General features: G+C 27.1%; 1 protein-coding gene across 4 annotated transcripts in view; it reads right to left on the reverse strand.

Moving 5' to 3' along the window:
* Ptpmeg (protein tyrosine phosphatase Meg) overlaps positions 1–16,768 on the reverse strand; it is a 90,145-nt gene that overhangs the window by 44,343 nt on the left and 29,034 nt on the right. For 2 of the 4 annotated variants that reach the window (XM_087157677.1, XM_087157678.1), the window contains 10 exons: positions 15,764–15,917; positions 15,557–15,670; positions 13,964–14,006; positions 13,478–13,556; positions 10,273–10,370; positions 7,854–7,974; positions 6,641–6,734; positions 1,791–1,879; positions 1,644–1,707; positions 1,379–1,542 (listed from right to left, as the gene is read on the reverse strand). In XM_087157677.1, the coding sequence (XP_087013803.1) occupies positions 1,379–1,542; positions 1,644–1,707; positions 1,791–1,879; positions 6,641–6,734; positions 7,854–7,974; positions 10,273–10,370; positions 13,478–13,556; positions 13,964–14,006; positions 15,557–15,670; positions 15,764–15,901 (1,004 nt within the window). In that variant the 5' untranslated portion in view covers positions 15,902–15,917. The remainder of the gene's footprint in view (positions 1–1,378; positions 1,543–1,643; positions 1,708–1,790; positions 1,880–6,640; positions 6,735–7,853; positions 7,975–10,272; positions 10,371–13,477; positions 13,557–13,963; positions 14,007–15,556; positions 15,671–15,763; positions 15,918–16,768) is intronic. The other 2 variants (XM_087157679.1, XM_087157681.1) reach the window with 1 other exon arrangement.

The raw sequence follows: 16,768 nt of genomic DNA on the forward strand, positions 1-16,768 counted from the left end.
TCCCTCTTGAAGTATGTGAACAATGGTTAAATGAAACGTTACCAAATTTACTTAAAGGATACAGTTAAAATGATGTTTTCAATGTTGATGAAATGGGTTTATTTTTAAATGTCTTCTAAATAAGACTATGATGTTTAAGGATGAAAACTGCTCAGGGGGTAAAATGAGCAAGGAACGTTTGACTGTCCTAATTGGAGGAAATGCGTCTGGGACAGAGAAATTGCCCTTAGTTGTTATCGGAAAATACCGAAATCCCCGATGTTTCAAGAATGTAAAAACGTATCCTTTGGATTACAAGTCTAACAAAAAGTTTTGGATGACATCAGTTTTATTTGAAGACTATTTAAGAAAATTGGATCGGAAATTCTTCGCTAAAAAAAGAAAAGTGATACTCTTTATGGATAAATGCACAACGCATAGTGATCTACCTAATTTGAAAGCAGTAAACTTGCAGTTTCTCCCGCCAAACACAACAGCAAAGTTGCAGTCGATGGACTAGGGTATCATAAAATGATCTTAAATATTGTAAACATTTAGAAGATTTGTAATTAATAAATAAGCATTAATTAAATAATCCGACAATATTTTGAAAGTCCAAAACCGAAACTAACGGTAAGTCGAACTTCCGATATGTCGAAGTTTTTCGTCAGTCCTATCAGATTCGAGTTATCACGAATTCACTGTATAATACTCAAATGCCATTTTATTGCAATAATAGTGAGAAAATTTAACAACCATGTCTGGGATATCAATTTCTAATAGTCAGTTTAATATAAAGTTATGAAATACAAAAATAAATCAATAGAAAATAAACATAGTAAGTAAGAGTCTAATCATTTAGAAAAGTAGATACCATAACAGTTAACGCTTTTGGATTTTCCAGAAAATTTTACTTTGATATTTAATGTGGTAATAAAGTTTTGGCATTCATACTTGATTCTAGTTTTAACAAATTTGATTTACTATAACTTTAACTACCATTATATTTGAATAGTTTAAAGATATATAATGAAGACTTGTTCATTATCTTATCATGTTTTAAGTAATGATAAAACTGAGCTAAGTATTTGCCGACATTACCACTTCAATAGTTATTTCATTACCACTAGGAAAAATTTTTTTGAAATAGTGTTTAAGTTGGCAGGTATGAGATACTACAAGAAATACAGTAGATTCCTTTAGCACTACAGTAGATACAACAGCTAATACAATATCTTAACAAAACAAATGTAACAAAAAGAAAATAAGGTTGAAAACACTGTCATTGTAAAATTCAATTCCACAGAAATTAGAGAATACCAATACAAAATATTAAATTGAAAATGATAAGTAACTAAAAATTAATGTAAAAAATCAAAAGAAATAAACTTAAACTTACCTATACCTAAATTTTGAACCTAAACTAAATAATAACCTTTTGGTGGGAGCTCGAGGAACATGTAAACGAAAGAATGTATGGTGTTCAACGCAAGATTTCCACAGATTTTTACAGGATCGGTAACTCAGCATATTGAAACCTAGTAAACTGTCGTATGTTTCAGTCTAAAATTAAAAAATTGCATTGTAAATTTTTGAATTAACCAGAATGCCAAGTGAAAAATTTATAAAAATTACAAAGTAAATAAAAGTAATAAGAAACTTACTCCTTCTCTTCTCAATTGAATAAAGAATTGTTTCCTTTTAAATGATATCTTAACAATTTTTGCCCTAAAAATATAAATCATAGTTACAAGTGTTCTTTTAAAATTGATGTTTGGAGAAAGTATTTTAACCAATTTATAAGTGTTTACCAAGAGAAAGTGTTGATTTTTAAATTATTTTGGAAGACAACAAGACCTGAAGATGTAACTCCTAACTGTATATCAGCATTAGTTGTGTCCTAAAAAGAAAATGATAATTTTATGCCTTTTGGTGGACTCATAAATATTAATAATATTTACCAATAACTTATTAAAAAGTTTGAAGTTTGAAAAGTACCTACAGCAAAAATTAAAACTAAATCTAATACAACAATGTATTTAATGACTAGTAATATTTATGTAAAGTTAATTCTATTAATATTTTTCATTAAAAAGGAAAACGAACTGTCACACTAAAATATAATAAAGAGTTAAACAAACAAAATGCAGTCAAACCTTGCTAGCTCAAAACTTGGTTTCATAAATTTTTGAGATAACTAGATGGGGAAAAAAAAATCTCTTTAATTTCCTACCTATTCCATGTTAAAAAAAAATTTGATTTTACAAATTCTTTTTACCCTTGATAACTTGAATTTTTTTCAACTGATACAATAATAAAAATAATAATAACAAATATTTTTTCCCATTAAAACAGATTTTTTTTTGTTTAAAAAAAAGAGCTATTCAAAAGTTTACAAGGAAAATCCTACATAAAAAAATAAAGGGATGCAATGATATATTTTCCTATAGTCCTCTTTATGAAACAGCACAGTGAAAACTAAATTTTTATTTATCCCCAAAATGGGAAGTTAAAAACTCTTGTTTATTGTTTCCTTATCAGTTTTCAGATGCACAGACTTTTCACTAATAATTCAAGAACAGGGACAGGAATGAGGTAGGTGGCTCTGAATTGATTGACTGAATGTTCCTTAAAAGGGATTCATCTTGGGTGGCTTAATTTCCTATCATCCTAAATAGTGCAACAAGAATTGAGAGATACAGCACATGAATCCATAGCTGTACCACCTCCCTTTGAGCAAAATTAGAAATCCTCTTTAGATCATTTTAAGATTTTGAGAAAGTTATATCTCTTGCGAGTCATCTATTTAAAATGGCTAACTAACGAAAATTGAATACACTTAGAATTGAAGTAAAGAAGCAAATTATTTATGAGGTAGAAAAAGGTTTGAATCTTGAAATCGTTTTTTAAATAATAATTTTTTGTTAAGTGTTTAGATAAATAAAAATTAGAAAACTTTTTAAAAAAGTATATAAATTTTTTTCTTTCTATTCTACTCTTGATAACATGTAATTTTTGATAACTTGAGTTTACGGTATTTCAAACTTTTCCTTCTCTCCCTTCAAGTTTGAGATATTGAAGTTCGACCTGTATTTTTAAATGTTATTCATAGAGCTATTTTAATAGAAAACATTTTTATTTTTTGATGTGTATTAAGTCTGAAATTAAAATGAATCAGTAATGATTTAAATTACCAAATAAATGAAAGCAAATCTTGATGTTCAAAAGGAAAGTTATTAAACAACTCCCTTCATTGTCAGCTCAACCTTTTTGGGGGCATTTCTTATATTATATAGATGCAGGAAATATTTTGATGAAGATGATTGCAATACTGTTTTCTTCTTACGTAATGTATAAATTTTAATTAAACTATCTACAATAAAGAGTACATACTAAATCCTCTTTCCACAATTATCCGTAACAAAAGCAGTCAAAATTCTGGCAAATCGGAATTTTGTACCATTTATAGTAAAGAAACGTCAAATTGGACAAAAAAAATAGAGAAGAAGAGAGCTGACAGTTAAAACATTATTTAAAATGGAGCACTACACGAAAGAATGTATTTTCATTGGTGAGCAATGCTGTGTCATTTTTTGGTCAAGTAAACAGAATCAGCCACTGGGATCATACATTTTACCAGTTTTTACTTTTCGAATTTTAAGATTTATGCCAACAAGCACATGATCACTTTGCTTTGAAGGATGAAACTGTATTCAATAGGAACAAAATACAGGGATGAGAGTAGTCAGAAAGTAAAAAAGAGGAAATCCAAAAAACAAAAAAAAGAAAGAAAAAAAAAAAAAGAAAATATATATATATATATATATATATATATATATATATACACAAATTAACATGAAAAACATGAATAAAATAAAAACTAAATGGTAGAGAAACAAAAATGGTAAAAGCAAATAGTCGTTGTCAAGACACATCTAATTGCCATAAATAATGCGATATTTCTGAATAAAGAATAATTATCCTAAGATAAAAATTATTCTTTATATGTGTCGATATCGCAAAAACCTTATGTTGTAAAAAATCATGAAATAAAAGAAAAATGCAAAAGGAAATCAAACTTACCGGCGTGAATTAAAACGCGGTTTAGGTTTAAAAGTACAATAATAAAACAGTTAACAAAAATCGCGAAGATGTAAAATATTGCTTATAGCTTGAATCGAATATAATAAAATTAAAAAAACATTTGATCGAAGTAGAAGAAAAAAATGTTTAGGTAAAATATTAGTGCTGCCATCTATGAGAAACAATTAGTAAAAAGGTATTAAAATTGAAAAAATAATAAAAATGTTTAACGGATTGAATAAATTAGCAGTCTTAAAAAAAAAAAAAAAAAAAAAAAATCATTTATAGGGAAATTAATTTAAAGGTCAGTCTGTCAGGATAGAAAGTCGTTTATAGACTTATCCTTCATTCATAAATTCTAACATAATTTTACAGAATACACATATCCATCTTTCATAGGGTGACTATATATATATATATATATATATATATATATATATATATATATATATATATATATATATATATATATAAACAAAAATTTGACAAAAAAGTGCGATTTTTAAACTTGTAAACCATGTGAATATAAATCCCGATATGAGACTTTTAAATCACGTAAATATGAAACTCTACATCGAATTTAAAAAATGCGAAAATACAAATCATGATTTTTTAATCACGATGCATAATTTTTAAATCGCGCGATATTACAACCACAAAAACGAATCACGATATTGGATTTTAAGCTTACGTGAATACGAATTGCTACATAGGGCTTTAAAAGCTCGTAAATACAAATCGCGATATTGATTTTTTAAATCTCGTAAGTAAGAATCGCACTGTACAATATTTAAATCGCCTGAATAAGAATCGCAACGTTCAACTTTTAAATCAGGTAAATACGAAAATCGAGATTTGATAATAAAATCGAGATTTTAAAAATGCATAAATACAAAACACGATATTGGATTTTTAAATGTTGTAAATAAGAATCATAATATACGATATTTAAATAGCGTAAATAAGAATCGCAATGTGCAACTTTTAAATCAGGTAAATACGAAAATCGATGATTGATATTAAAATCGCGTGAATAAAAATCGAGATCTGAATTACGAAAATACGAGCTATCCAGCCGACGGATAAAAAATACGGAAAATCTTATTTTCTGTGCGTGAAATCGGAGAAAATAGCTAAAATAAGTAAAAATGCGGAAGGGTTAGCAGCTAGGGCGTAGATTGAATTTTCTGTTTATCTTTGAAAATCGTAAATAAATATAATTATTTTACTTCAATGACTGAATTTTAAAAAAAAACGGGATATTTATTTAAAAAAACGAAACTTTTAGAGAATCGGAGTTTTTGATAAAAAGGCTGAAATTCGAGAGACAAAAAAAATCTCATCCCTGTATAAAGGTGAACCAGTTTTATCCCAAGGAAATGATTTTTAGAGAAACTTCAGACGGAGGAAAAGGGACTTCAACAATTTCCCTCCGCGGAAAATTAAATTCTTCATAAAACATTTTAACTTGGGCAAAAAAAATTTCAGCGGAAATTAGAGGGAAAAATGGAAAAATCTGGAAAAAAGCGGAAATCCGCGAATCCGCGGAAGGATCTCATCCCTGAAAATATTAAAAAAAATTATGCAAAACGGTCATTGAAAATTTAGGCAAAAAGAGTGTGTATGTTACAGCAAAAAATCTATTACACTGTTTTGTATGTACCCCTTTATTGTATACTTTTTTTATCTATCTTGAATGGCAGTATAGACCAGTGAACAACATCAGAAAATTTCAGAGAGAACATAACAGAAGACTAAAGTCATTACCCCAAAACTCTCTAGTAAGCAAATACCTTCCTATATCTGAGACATTTAGGTGAAGTGTCTTCTAAAGATGCAGATATTCATTAGTTGTCTCAAATCATAAATACAGTGCAGAACCTCTTATCCGGAAATTGGAAAACCAGATAACCGGAATGAAATTCGGAACCGGAAATAAATTTTCTTCCATTAAAAAAATGTTTTTTTCCTGCAAGATTTTGAGCCCATTTTTTCATTTAGAGCGTACGGCGTATCGAGTTGACAAAAGAACTGATTTAGAGGACGGATCAAAAGCCGTTTGTAGACGAATCTCACATAAGCACAAATAGCTTATAAATGTTATTAATGTTAATAATAACATATATAAGCCTGTATATAATTTTTATTTCATAATTTCTTTCCTTATTTAAACTTAAGTGTATTATTATTTATAATTTTTTATTATTTCTAAAACTATTTCAAAATAATTTCTTAGTTTCGTTTTATAAACATTAAAAAAACGGCATTTTGTAGCGATTCAAAAAAACGGAAAAATCAGTTATCCGGAATCGCGATGGTCCCGATCGTTCCAGATAATCGGTTCTCTACTGTACTATTAACTTTTATAAATCAATATAATTTCGAACTAAAACACTTGTGTTCTCTATCAAAATTATTTTGTGCATGAATTCTCTTCGTGCATGAATTCGGACTAGTACATTCTCTTTAAAATAATGAAACTACAAATATTAAAATGATATGAATAAAAATGATTCAGTGAAAGGTGTGAAAAACATGATTGATATTCAAACTAGACAGAATGTGGAATTCTGCTTACCCTTACCCTTGCCTTGTGTAGGTCAACACCATACATGTCAAGTCGTTTAGCGTGATCTAAAAAATTATACTCAGCATCTGCTGGCGTCTGACCTCTGAAAATAAAAATTTTAATGTTAAATGTGTAAATGTGAAAGTAAATGTAAACAAAAATTTTGAAAAATACAAAATTAATACATTTAATTGTAAATAAATATCTTTCAGCAATCATTCATTTGAAGAAAATCATCAATTTGGATTATACAAAAAATCATAATTGATTATTATTTTTCTAAATATATTTTGATTTAACAATTGATTGATTGGATTTAACAATGATAAATAATTTATGGAAATAGTGAATAGATAAATCTGGAATAAAATAGAGACTAAATAATTGATGAAAGTTAATTTTTACTCTAAAAATTACATGGAAAAACTGTAATACTTAACAGCCTTGTTAAATATTTTTTATGTTAACAAGTCTTTAATCTAGTAAAAAAGAAATGAAATTTATTTTTCAACTAGTTTTTTATGCAAGTAATTCACAAAAAGTAAGATGTTTTGATTTCCTTCTCTCAAAAAACAAAGAACTTTTACACATCAAATATTTTATTTGTATATATTTTATAACCGTCGTTGAACAGCCGACCCAATTTTTGGGTTTACGACTACAAATGTTCAACTATGTAGCCTCGCAATTTTGAACCCAATCCAGAAGACAAGGGAACTGCTGGATCAAGCATTGGGAGAAATTTGCTTTTGTGAAGGACTTTTTGATGGATGGAACTAACCCGCATTTGCGTTACATGAAGAGGAAGACTACAAGAACCTCCCACTGTTAGCCTGACAGCAAGAGGACTCTAACCCATGATCCACCTTCCACCTACCACTGAGGATATTTCACGTCAGCACTGTGGTCGGTGCAAGCTGGATGCGGAATTGGTATTGACCAGCAACCGTCAGATTCAAACCCAGTTCACCTCATTGGAAGGTGAACTCTCTATCTGCTGAGTAATTGAGTCACACATAAAATATTTGAGATTTTTAAACGCATTAAATTATCTCTATAAAACAAGTTTTTATATTTATTGCATAAATTTAGACATAATGTAAATACAGAGGCACATGAAAAGAAATTAAAATTAATTCCCTTGTAATCTTTTACAGCCTGAAAATGAAAGTGTATTAAAAGAAAACAATTAACACTTCATACTAAAAAACAAACTACTTACTTATGCAGTTTATGAAGTTCAGCAATCTTTTTCTCTATTTCTTCTGTCTGATTTGCCATCAAACGCAATTCTGACAGATAACCATTCTTGTGCTCTTCAGGATTGAAATCACCAATTTCAGCTGAATCAATTCAATTAAAACATATATTTTATATTATACATTCATATATTTTACATATATTCATATATTTTACATATATTTTATATTATTATTCATATATTATAAAATTTATACAATATCCAACATATACTGCTTATTATATGAAAATTGATACAATAACAACAACTACTGTACATCTTGGCCTATAAGTTGACCTCCTATTTTTTTGGTTATAAAATTGTAAGTTTCTGTTAAATCAGATGCATAATTTGATCACTATCAATAGGTTGATTATTTTCCTATAGACGTGAAATTATACTAGACGCTTGGCAAAATGTGGTTTCATATGTTATTGTAAAATTTTTTAAAAAGTTTAGAATTTTCAATTTTTGCATGAGAGTGAAGACTACTTTTTGTAGGACTCAACAGATGAGGATGCAGTAGAATCCATTGAGAGAAGTATTTGTATGGCGAGACTGTATGCTAATATTATTGAATCAAACATCGATGATGTTCTGGAATCTTTAAGTTTGTATCTGTATGGAATGTTTTAAAAGTTTTTATTGTGTTATAATTTTTGAAATTCTCTTGAATAAATTATCTTAACTTTTCTTATTCTTTATTTTTTTCCTAAACATAATTTCAAATATTGTTTCTAAAAAAAACCTTAATATGGAAAGAAAATATGGCAAGAGAAAATGCAAAATTAATTTAATCATATTAAATTGCAACAGAGTTATTTATATTCATCTCGTTGCTTATAACGAATAGATATTTCTTGATCAAAGAAAATCAGACTCTGTTATCAGTGTATTAGTCAACCCCTTGATTTTCGGAAAATTTTGGATTTTTGAAAGATTGACTTATACAATGGGATGTACAGTATTTATCATTTCAAAACAACTACATTCAGAAATACAGTCAGACCTCGATATAAGGTCACCCCGCATATAAGGTCACTTTTCCAATATCCCGGCTCACTGAACAGGAATTCTTTGTAACAGATTATCGGATATATGGTCGAGTTTAAAAATCGTAATCGCCTATAAGGTCATTTTTATCTGAGGCGAGGGGAGCTCTTTTCTAACAAAAGCCTATTTAACTTCCTTACAAGGCAATTACCCCTCTTGAGTTCTAGGAAAATGTTGCAGCCAACGAACAAGCTACAATTTCTGAAATTGTTTCACAAGTTGTGGACAGTGAGGACAATGACAGTGATCCTAAGACTGTAGCTGTAACCCAAGTAGAAGCCTTCAATGCAATAAATGTCATACAAATTTTTTTACAAACCATGAGGGAGTTGAGGAATATTTTGAGAAGTTACAAAATCTAGAAAACATTGTTCGAAAAATGAAACCAAAAACGAGACAGATCTGCAAAAATAATTATTTTAAATAAGGTAAATTGAGGAAATTTGTAAACAGCTTTATTTTAAATGAAAAAAAATTTTTTAAATCTAACTTTCTTTAATTCTTTACCAATTCTGTTAAATTTTATTGACTTAAATATTTAATTTATGGAAAATCGTTTTCGTTTGTATCACCATTTTTAAAAAATCATAATGTGTACTATTTACGTGCTTAGTTACGAGCTGCTAATGAATCGGTTAAAAGGTCACCACGCTTATAAGATCACTTTTGCGATGTCTCTTAGGGTGACCTTAAATCGAGGTCCGACTGTATAATAAATTATTATTGAAAGTAACAGCAAACAACACATAAAAATCTTACAGTTTATAAAAAGTAAATCATATTTAGTGATGAAGCTGATTTTGGGAAAATGATTTTGTAATTGAAATTTTGAGAATCTACAAATAACACTTTTACAACACACACAGAAGTTAACATTCTGGTGTGTAGTGTGTTAGTAAATAATCAAGTGATTGACAATATAAAAAAAATCCACAATAAAAAGATAATGATCAACAAATAACAGTCAAGATGTTGGAACAATGATCAAGCTGAAATTGGAAGCAAAAAATCAATCATGGCATTGCAAAGTGCATTTTTTCTTCTGTAAGTAACATTTGCTAATTACTGCATTGTTAAATATAATGCCAAATATCATACCAACATATTACACTACAGTAATATATATGTCTCGTATATATTACTGTTAAATTACTGTATTCATATTATCATACACATGTCTATTCACATAGTGTACATATATGATCGACTCATATAGAGTAATTATATGAGAAAACAGATGTATGATAATAAGAACAATGAATAACAAAATACAGCATAAAAATATGTCAATTGTCATAAGGTGCAAAAACAGAAAATTATATAGAGAGAAAGTGTTTTGTTAACTTACACTGAACAGCATAACTAGCTAATAACACAGCTGTAGCAGAAGGAACTATTAGTTTACCATCAACAATATCCTTCTTCAACTGAAGAAAGAAGTGATACCTAAATTGGATACATTAATTCCAGTTAATACATTTGTTTCTTACAAGCATTTTTTACACAAGATTAAAATAATATAAGGTAAAGGGTGCACAGTATATTATAAAATAAGTTTTTAAATAACTTGTACTAGTAATGCTAGAAAATCAGAATTAAGAAAACTGACTTCTAAAAGAATTAATGTAAAACAGAATTTTTAATTTAATAACTTAAAATTGAATATTATTAGAAATTATATTTGAAATGTTTTGCTGGTAAACTTATTTTTTAACTATTGATTAAGTATTTGTTTAACAGAAATGAGAGGTTTACATAAGAATGTTACAGATTACATCAAAACACTTATTTTATTTATTTATTTTTCAATTCTTTTTAAAGATTCAAAATATAGTTTTTACTTAATTTGTTAAGAAAATTTATTTTTAAAAATCATTGCACCAGAAATATTTCAGCAACAAATGTATAATAAAAAAATTACTTAATTAAAATAAGCAAATCTTTATTTGCAATGTAATGTAATGCATATTGCAAGATACTTAAAACAAGGTTTATTATTTGATAAAGTATAAGTTTTAACAACAAAACTTATAGAATATATAATAATATTAGAATAATTTATTTACCAATAAAAAGTATTTAAAAACTAAATCATAAAAATTAAAAACTCTAGAAAGTTATATTTGAATAAGGAATACACTGACAATTCAGTATATAGAATTTCTTGCAAAATATCAAATTATTCAGACTGCCAAGCATTCTGCACAGTTAAGTAATTAAGCATTTAACTGAGTGATAATTTTTTTTCTCATTTATTTATGAAATGTTTGATTTATAAGGAATCATAAGCACTAATAAAAAGGAATTTGATTAGCAAATACATATTATTTTATTTACACAAATATATCAAACAATATTTTGTAGCTATATTTGTGGAACTGATTAATTAAAATATCATGCTTACACTTATAAAAAAAACTAATTCTTCAGGAAATACATTCAATTATCTTTAACAATGCATTTTAGTTATAAGTTCAAGAAAATAACTATTAATGTTTATTTGTATTATTTTAGTTTTATTCTCTTAACAGGGATGAGATTAGCCAAAAGGCAAAAAAGCTGAATTTCCACGATAGTAAATTTTACGCAAGCGCAACCCTTTAATAATAAATTCCAGACAGTTTAAGGTAATAAATAATGTGTTGACATACAATTGTGTACTAATCTATTATTATATAAATGATTACATTGCTACTTAACATTTAGTGAAAATAAAAATTACCAATTGAAAAAATAAAGCTGGAAATTATATTTTTCCTCAGTTCACATAAAAGACAATTATTACTTGAAAAACTACCTGGTTTAGCAAATTAAAACTACTGAGAATATACATTAATATTTCATTTCTTTTAATAAATACTGTTATGTGATTTATAGCAAATATATCAGTAAGATTAATTTTTAAATTATATTGGAAAAAAAAAACTTTAACAATGGACCGAATCATTATGCTCATATTATAGTCTAATCTAACTAGAGCCCTTTGAAACAAATCAATAACAATGAAGTAGAAATATATAGTAACTCCTTAACATACAAAAATTGCTATTTTAGTTTGAAAAATTACATGACAATCAGCAACTGTTTAGATAATTATTTTTTATTTGATAAGAATTTTGCCTTTTATAGCATAAATAACAGCAGTTATAAATAAAATTTTGATGATGAGTTAATTAACTCTTTTTCCAAAAAAAAAATTAAATTAAATCCCTTTTTAAGTGATTGCTTTTGTTTGCTATATCTTTCATGTTTGCTATATTTAGTCATTAGTTCATCTTCAAACATCTTGCGACAAATCCTATTTTTTTCTTCTTTGCAAGCAAAGAATGTAAGTTTTGAATATATTCCCTTCCAGTTTCTCTGATGTTGTAACACTTACACATAATAATAATCATCGTTAGAAAAACAATCACCTTTATAGTAACTATTTTTTAAAATTACTTCGAACAAAAATCGCAATAGTTGATCTTAAAATTGTGTGAATATGAATAACAATTATGGATTTTGAAATCACATGAATATGAAACTAGATATACGATTTTGAAAATGAGGAAATACAAACTAGGATATAGAATTTTTAAAACGCGTAAATACAAATCACGATTCATAATTTTTAGATCGCGTAAATACGAATCATGATGCGTAATTTTCAGATTGCATAAATAAGAAATGTGATGCATAATTTTTAGAATGTGTGAATGCGAATCCCAATGCTTTATTTTAAAATCACATATAAATACGAAAATCAATGTTTGTTATTATAAACCGCATGAGCAAATCAAGACATTAATTTTAAACTTGCGTGACAATACGAATCACTACATAGGTTTTTAAAAAGGCGTAAATATGAATCACAATATCGGATTTTTAAATCTCGTGAATAAAAATCACAACACGCAAATATGAAAAGCTATGTTTGATATTAAAATCGTGTGAATAAGAATCGAGATATTAGCAGATTCCATGCTTGGGACCTCTAAAAGGCTTGTCAGAAGCAGCGTCATTTGAACTACAAAAATCGGATCTATCTGGTGGGCGGGTAAGAAATTCGGAAAATCCTATCTGCTGCGAGTAAAATGGGAGAAAATAGCTATAATAAGTAAAAATGAGAAAGAATTGATAGCTATGTAGTTTGAATTTTCTGTTTCTTTCTAAAAATTGGTGAATTTTCTGAAAAAGTGGAATACTTATAAAAAAAAGTGAAATTTTTAGAAAAATCTGAATTTTTGATAAAAAAAAAAAAAAAACTGAAATTCAAGAGATAAAAGTGAAAAAAGAGGAAAAATCTCATCCCTGTCTCAAAAAATAGATTATATTTTATTTTTTTACGAAAAAAAAGCCCATTAAAAAATAGAATTCATTAATAAAAAATTTATATGTATATGGTATTTTCAATTACTTGGTAAAGTGTTTTAGACATTAAAAAAACTACAATTATCAAAAGTTCAAGAGAAATTTTTATTTCATCATAAAAATCAATAAATAAAAAATCAATAGAGAAACATATGATCAAAGAGAAACATATGATCAAAGAGAAACATATGATTATATACCTTGTATACTCTTCATGAAGCTTGCTTGGATCACAGACATAGAATTTCACTCTAAAGTATAATAAATAAGGAGGTCCAGCTGAAAAAAGCAAATACATAAAAAAACAATTAGAAAATTATTAAATAAAAAAGAAAAATATTAAAAAATTACAACACAAAATGCTTAGAATCAATTGAAAATATTTATATAATTTTAGATTATAAAACTAGTATAAGAAAGAGGGGGAAAATAACTGGTTTAAAATCAAATGTTACACAAACTTTTGTGGAAAACTAAAAAATTTATGTTGTTCTTCAACATTCAGATTAATGATTTTTAAATTTGTCATTTCTATTAGCATGTATCATATGCATCATATGCATAAACATTACTATTTTAGAGTACAGACACCATGAAAAATTACTTTATTTAATTTTTAAAACAAGCATTTTTAATATAAAATAACTTAGAAATTAACTAAAAAGTTACAATATTTATTTACTTACATTTAATTTGTTTCCTAATAAGTTTGTTAGCATCCATCCACCTCTATAAAAGTAAATAAATAAAAATTACAAAAATAAGTATTAAACAATAATTAGGTAAAAAATTAATAATAAAAAACATACAATAATGATATTAAAAGATTTTTGTTTCAAGAACATTTTTTTTTCCTAACAAAAAAAAGAGCTCCAGGTAGTCTATTTTTTCTCCTTCCCATTTCTCTTTGACAAAAAAAACTTTTTAAGGCAAAAAGTTCAACATTAGAACTCAATTCATGCAATCTTTTTTATACGAGAGTTATGCCAAGAAACATACTCAAGGCATACTTATTTCTCAATTTTCAACTTTATTTTGTTTTAAAAATATATCACTTAAAATTTTCAGAACTCTTAATAATTTTCCCTTATTAATTTTTTAAGACGGAAATTTAAATTATAGGAATAAACTTCAAAACAGCTACATTTGTTACTTTACTACTAATATTTACTATATAATTTACAATTTATAATGTCTATTATCTATATTATCTACCACAAGACACAGTATGCGAAATAAACATTCCTAAATTATTGCTACAATAAAAAATAAAATAAAAATACTTCAATTTCTTTATTTTTCAATTAATAAAATTAATTTATTCTTATTATTCTTAATTTTCAAACCATACTAAGGTTTTTAAAAAAACACACAAAAAAAATAAAATTTACAAAATTTAAATTTTCATCCCTTTTTTCTGTGTTTTCACAATTTTGCAGTATGTCAGAATGTCACTTGTGGTATGAAACGAGGTTCTCGATAAAACAATAGAGAATGGTTATCTAAATGCTTATTTCCAAGTAAAGCTCAATTTTTAAACATTATTTACTTTTAGTTCTTAAATTTAAACAGCTGTACTAACTAGCAATCATCAAATCGGCCTTCAGTACAAAACTAGTTAGTAGTGGCCGCTATAGTATCTGACTGACCGTTTTATTTAATATGAAGAAAGTACTTAGGTTTGGTGGTCTCCTTGAACCTAGGTTGAACCCTTGACAGATGGTTTTGCAGCCACCTTACACCTACTTCACAAAATGAATGAGCCTCACTAACAGCTCATTGCATGATTGCCACACAGTAGTTATTGGATATCTTAGAGCAATTGCAATTGATTTTCTGAATTTAGGATATATTACAGATTTGTCTTTTCACCTTTCGAGACTAAATAATAAAATTTCGATTAGACAAGGGAGAGGAAGGAGTGTGACAACATTTGTTTGGTTTAAAATAAAAGCATCTGAAACTATTTTTGTGATTTTTTTCTCATTAAAATTTGTACTAATCTAATTGTTATTATTAAGCCCACAAATAAAATTAGGTCAGATAGTTAAAGTTTAAAAAAAAATTAAATGTGATTCATAGCATGTGTATTATTTCTGAACTGCTGGAACATGTTTATGTATTATAATGTGACACGTGACATTTTTTGACAACGGGTAAGAGATTGGAAAATATTGAAGAAGAAAAATCTGACATCATTTATGAACTACCTGTAAAAGAATTTTTTTTTTACAAAATGTATTACTAACATAAAAATATATTATTTAAATATATATTACCATAGTGTTAGATGAATGGTCAAGCTCTGAAAACTGAAGTCCAAAATAATCTTTTTCTATTAATTCTAAATGCTGAAAAACCATATCCAGCAAAATTTGACCCTTGCTACGTTTCTACAGCAAAAAGAAAAAAAACAAGGAAATTTGCATCAATAACAGGTTAAACATGACAAACCACAAAAAAATTACATTAAGCTGCATATTTACATCGATTTCAAAAGTCTGTTGAGAATCGTCTAGAAAGAATACTGTGCAACGTATAGTTTTGACTCGTTTCTCGCGAGCTAGTTCTGAGGCGCGCACGTTGTAGGTGCCACTTGATCCAACGAAAGCTCTCCTGGACATGCTCCGCTACTGGCCACTGAAATTCATGATAATTTACATCAATAAAATCATCAATAACATAAAACCATTTAGCCAGGTAAAATGTCAATAATAAATAAAAATCACATTGAGAAAAATAAAAATAAATTTAAAAAAGGGTTAGAGTAATGAATTGAGCTGTAGGGCAGGATAAATTAGACTTATTCATTACCTATAATTCTGAAATTATTATTAAACAGTAAAAAACTTCACCTGTTTTTTTAAAGCCCAAATTGCATATAAATATTAATATAACTAATACTATATGATTTTAATTTAGTATTTTTTATTAAATATTTTTCAATTCTAGTCAAGTATTTTGCAATAATTAATATAGAAATGTTTCAGAAACTTTAATGCCTTTAAGATTACGTATTTAAAAGGCATAATACATTTGGGTATAGAAAAGCAGATATTTCATTAATTTCTTAACTGTAATTCAAAGCTGAGATTTCCAGTTAAAAATTACAATTTAATTAGTAGTTTTTTTTTAACTGTTATATTTTTCTGCCATTTTCTTAATTATTTAACATTGCTCAAGTAAAACTACACAACAATTTCGAGTTTTGGACAATTTAAGACAGAAAGAATAAAACTATTTATTTAGTACAATTTATTTTATTGAAATATATTTGAAATGATAATACAGAGCAAAGAAAAGGAACACCCAAAATAACTTTTAATCTAAGAATCACATCTTCAGGTACTAGGGCTCAAGGAGTTCAAGGAGTTATCTCAAACATGCTAATTAGTTAGTGCAGACGATATTTTAAGTTACGAAATCAGACACAAAAACGAACTTTCTCTGAATAAACATGCCTATCACCTATAGATTTGGATTTATGACCC

The sequence above is a fragment of the Parasteatoda tepidariorum genome, chromosome 2, assembly GCF_982258835.1.
Source record: "Parasteatoda tepidariorum strain Cologne lab strain chromosome 2, Ptep-v5.0, whole genome shotgun sequence".
NCBI classification, from domain to species: Eukaryota; Metazoa; Arthropoda; class Arachnida; order Araneae; family Theridiidae; genus Parasteatoda; species Parasteatoda tepidariorum.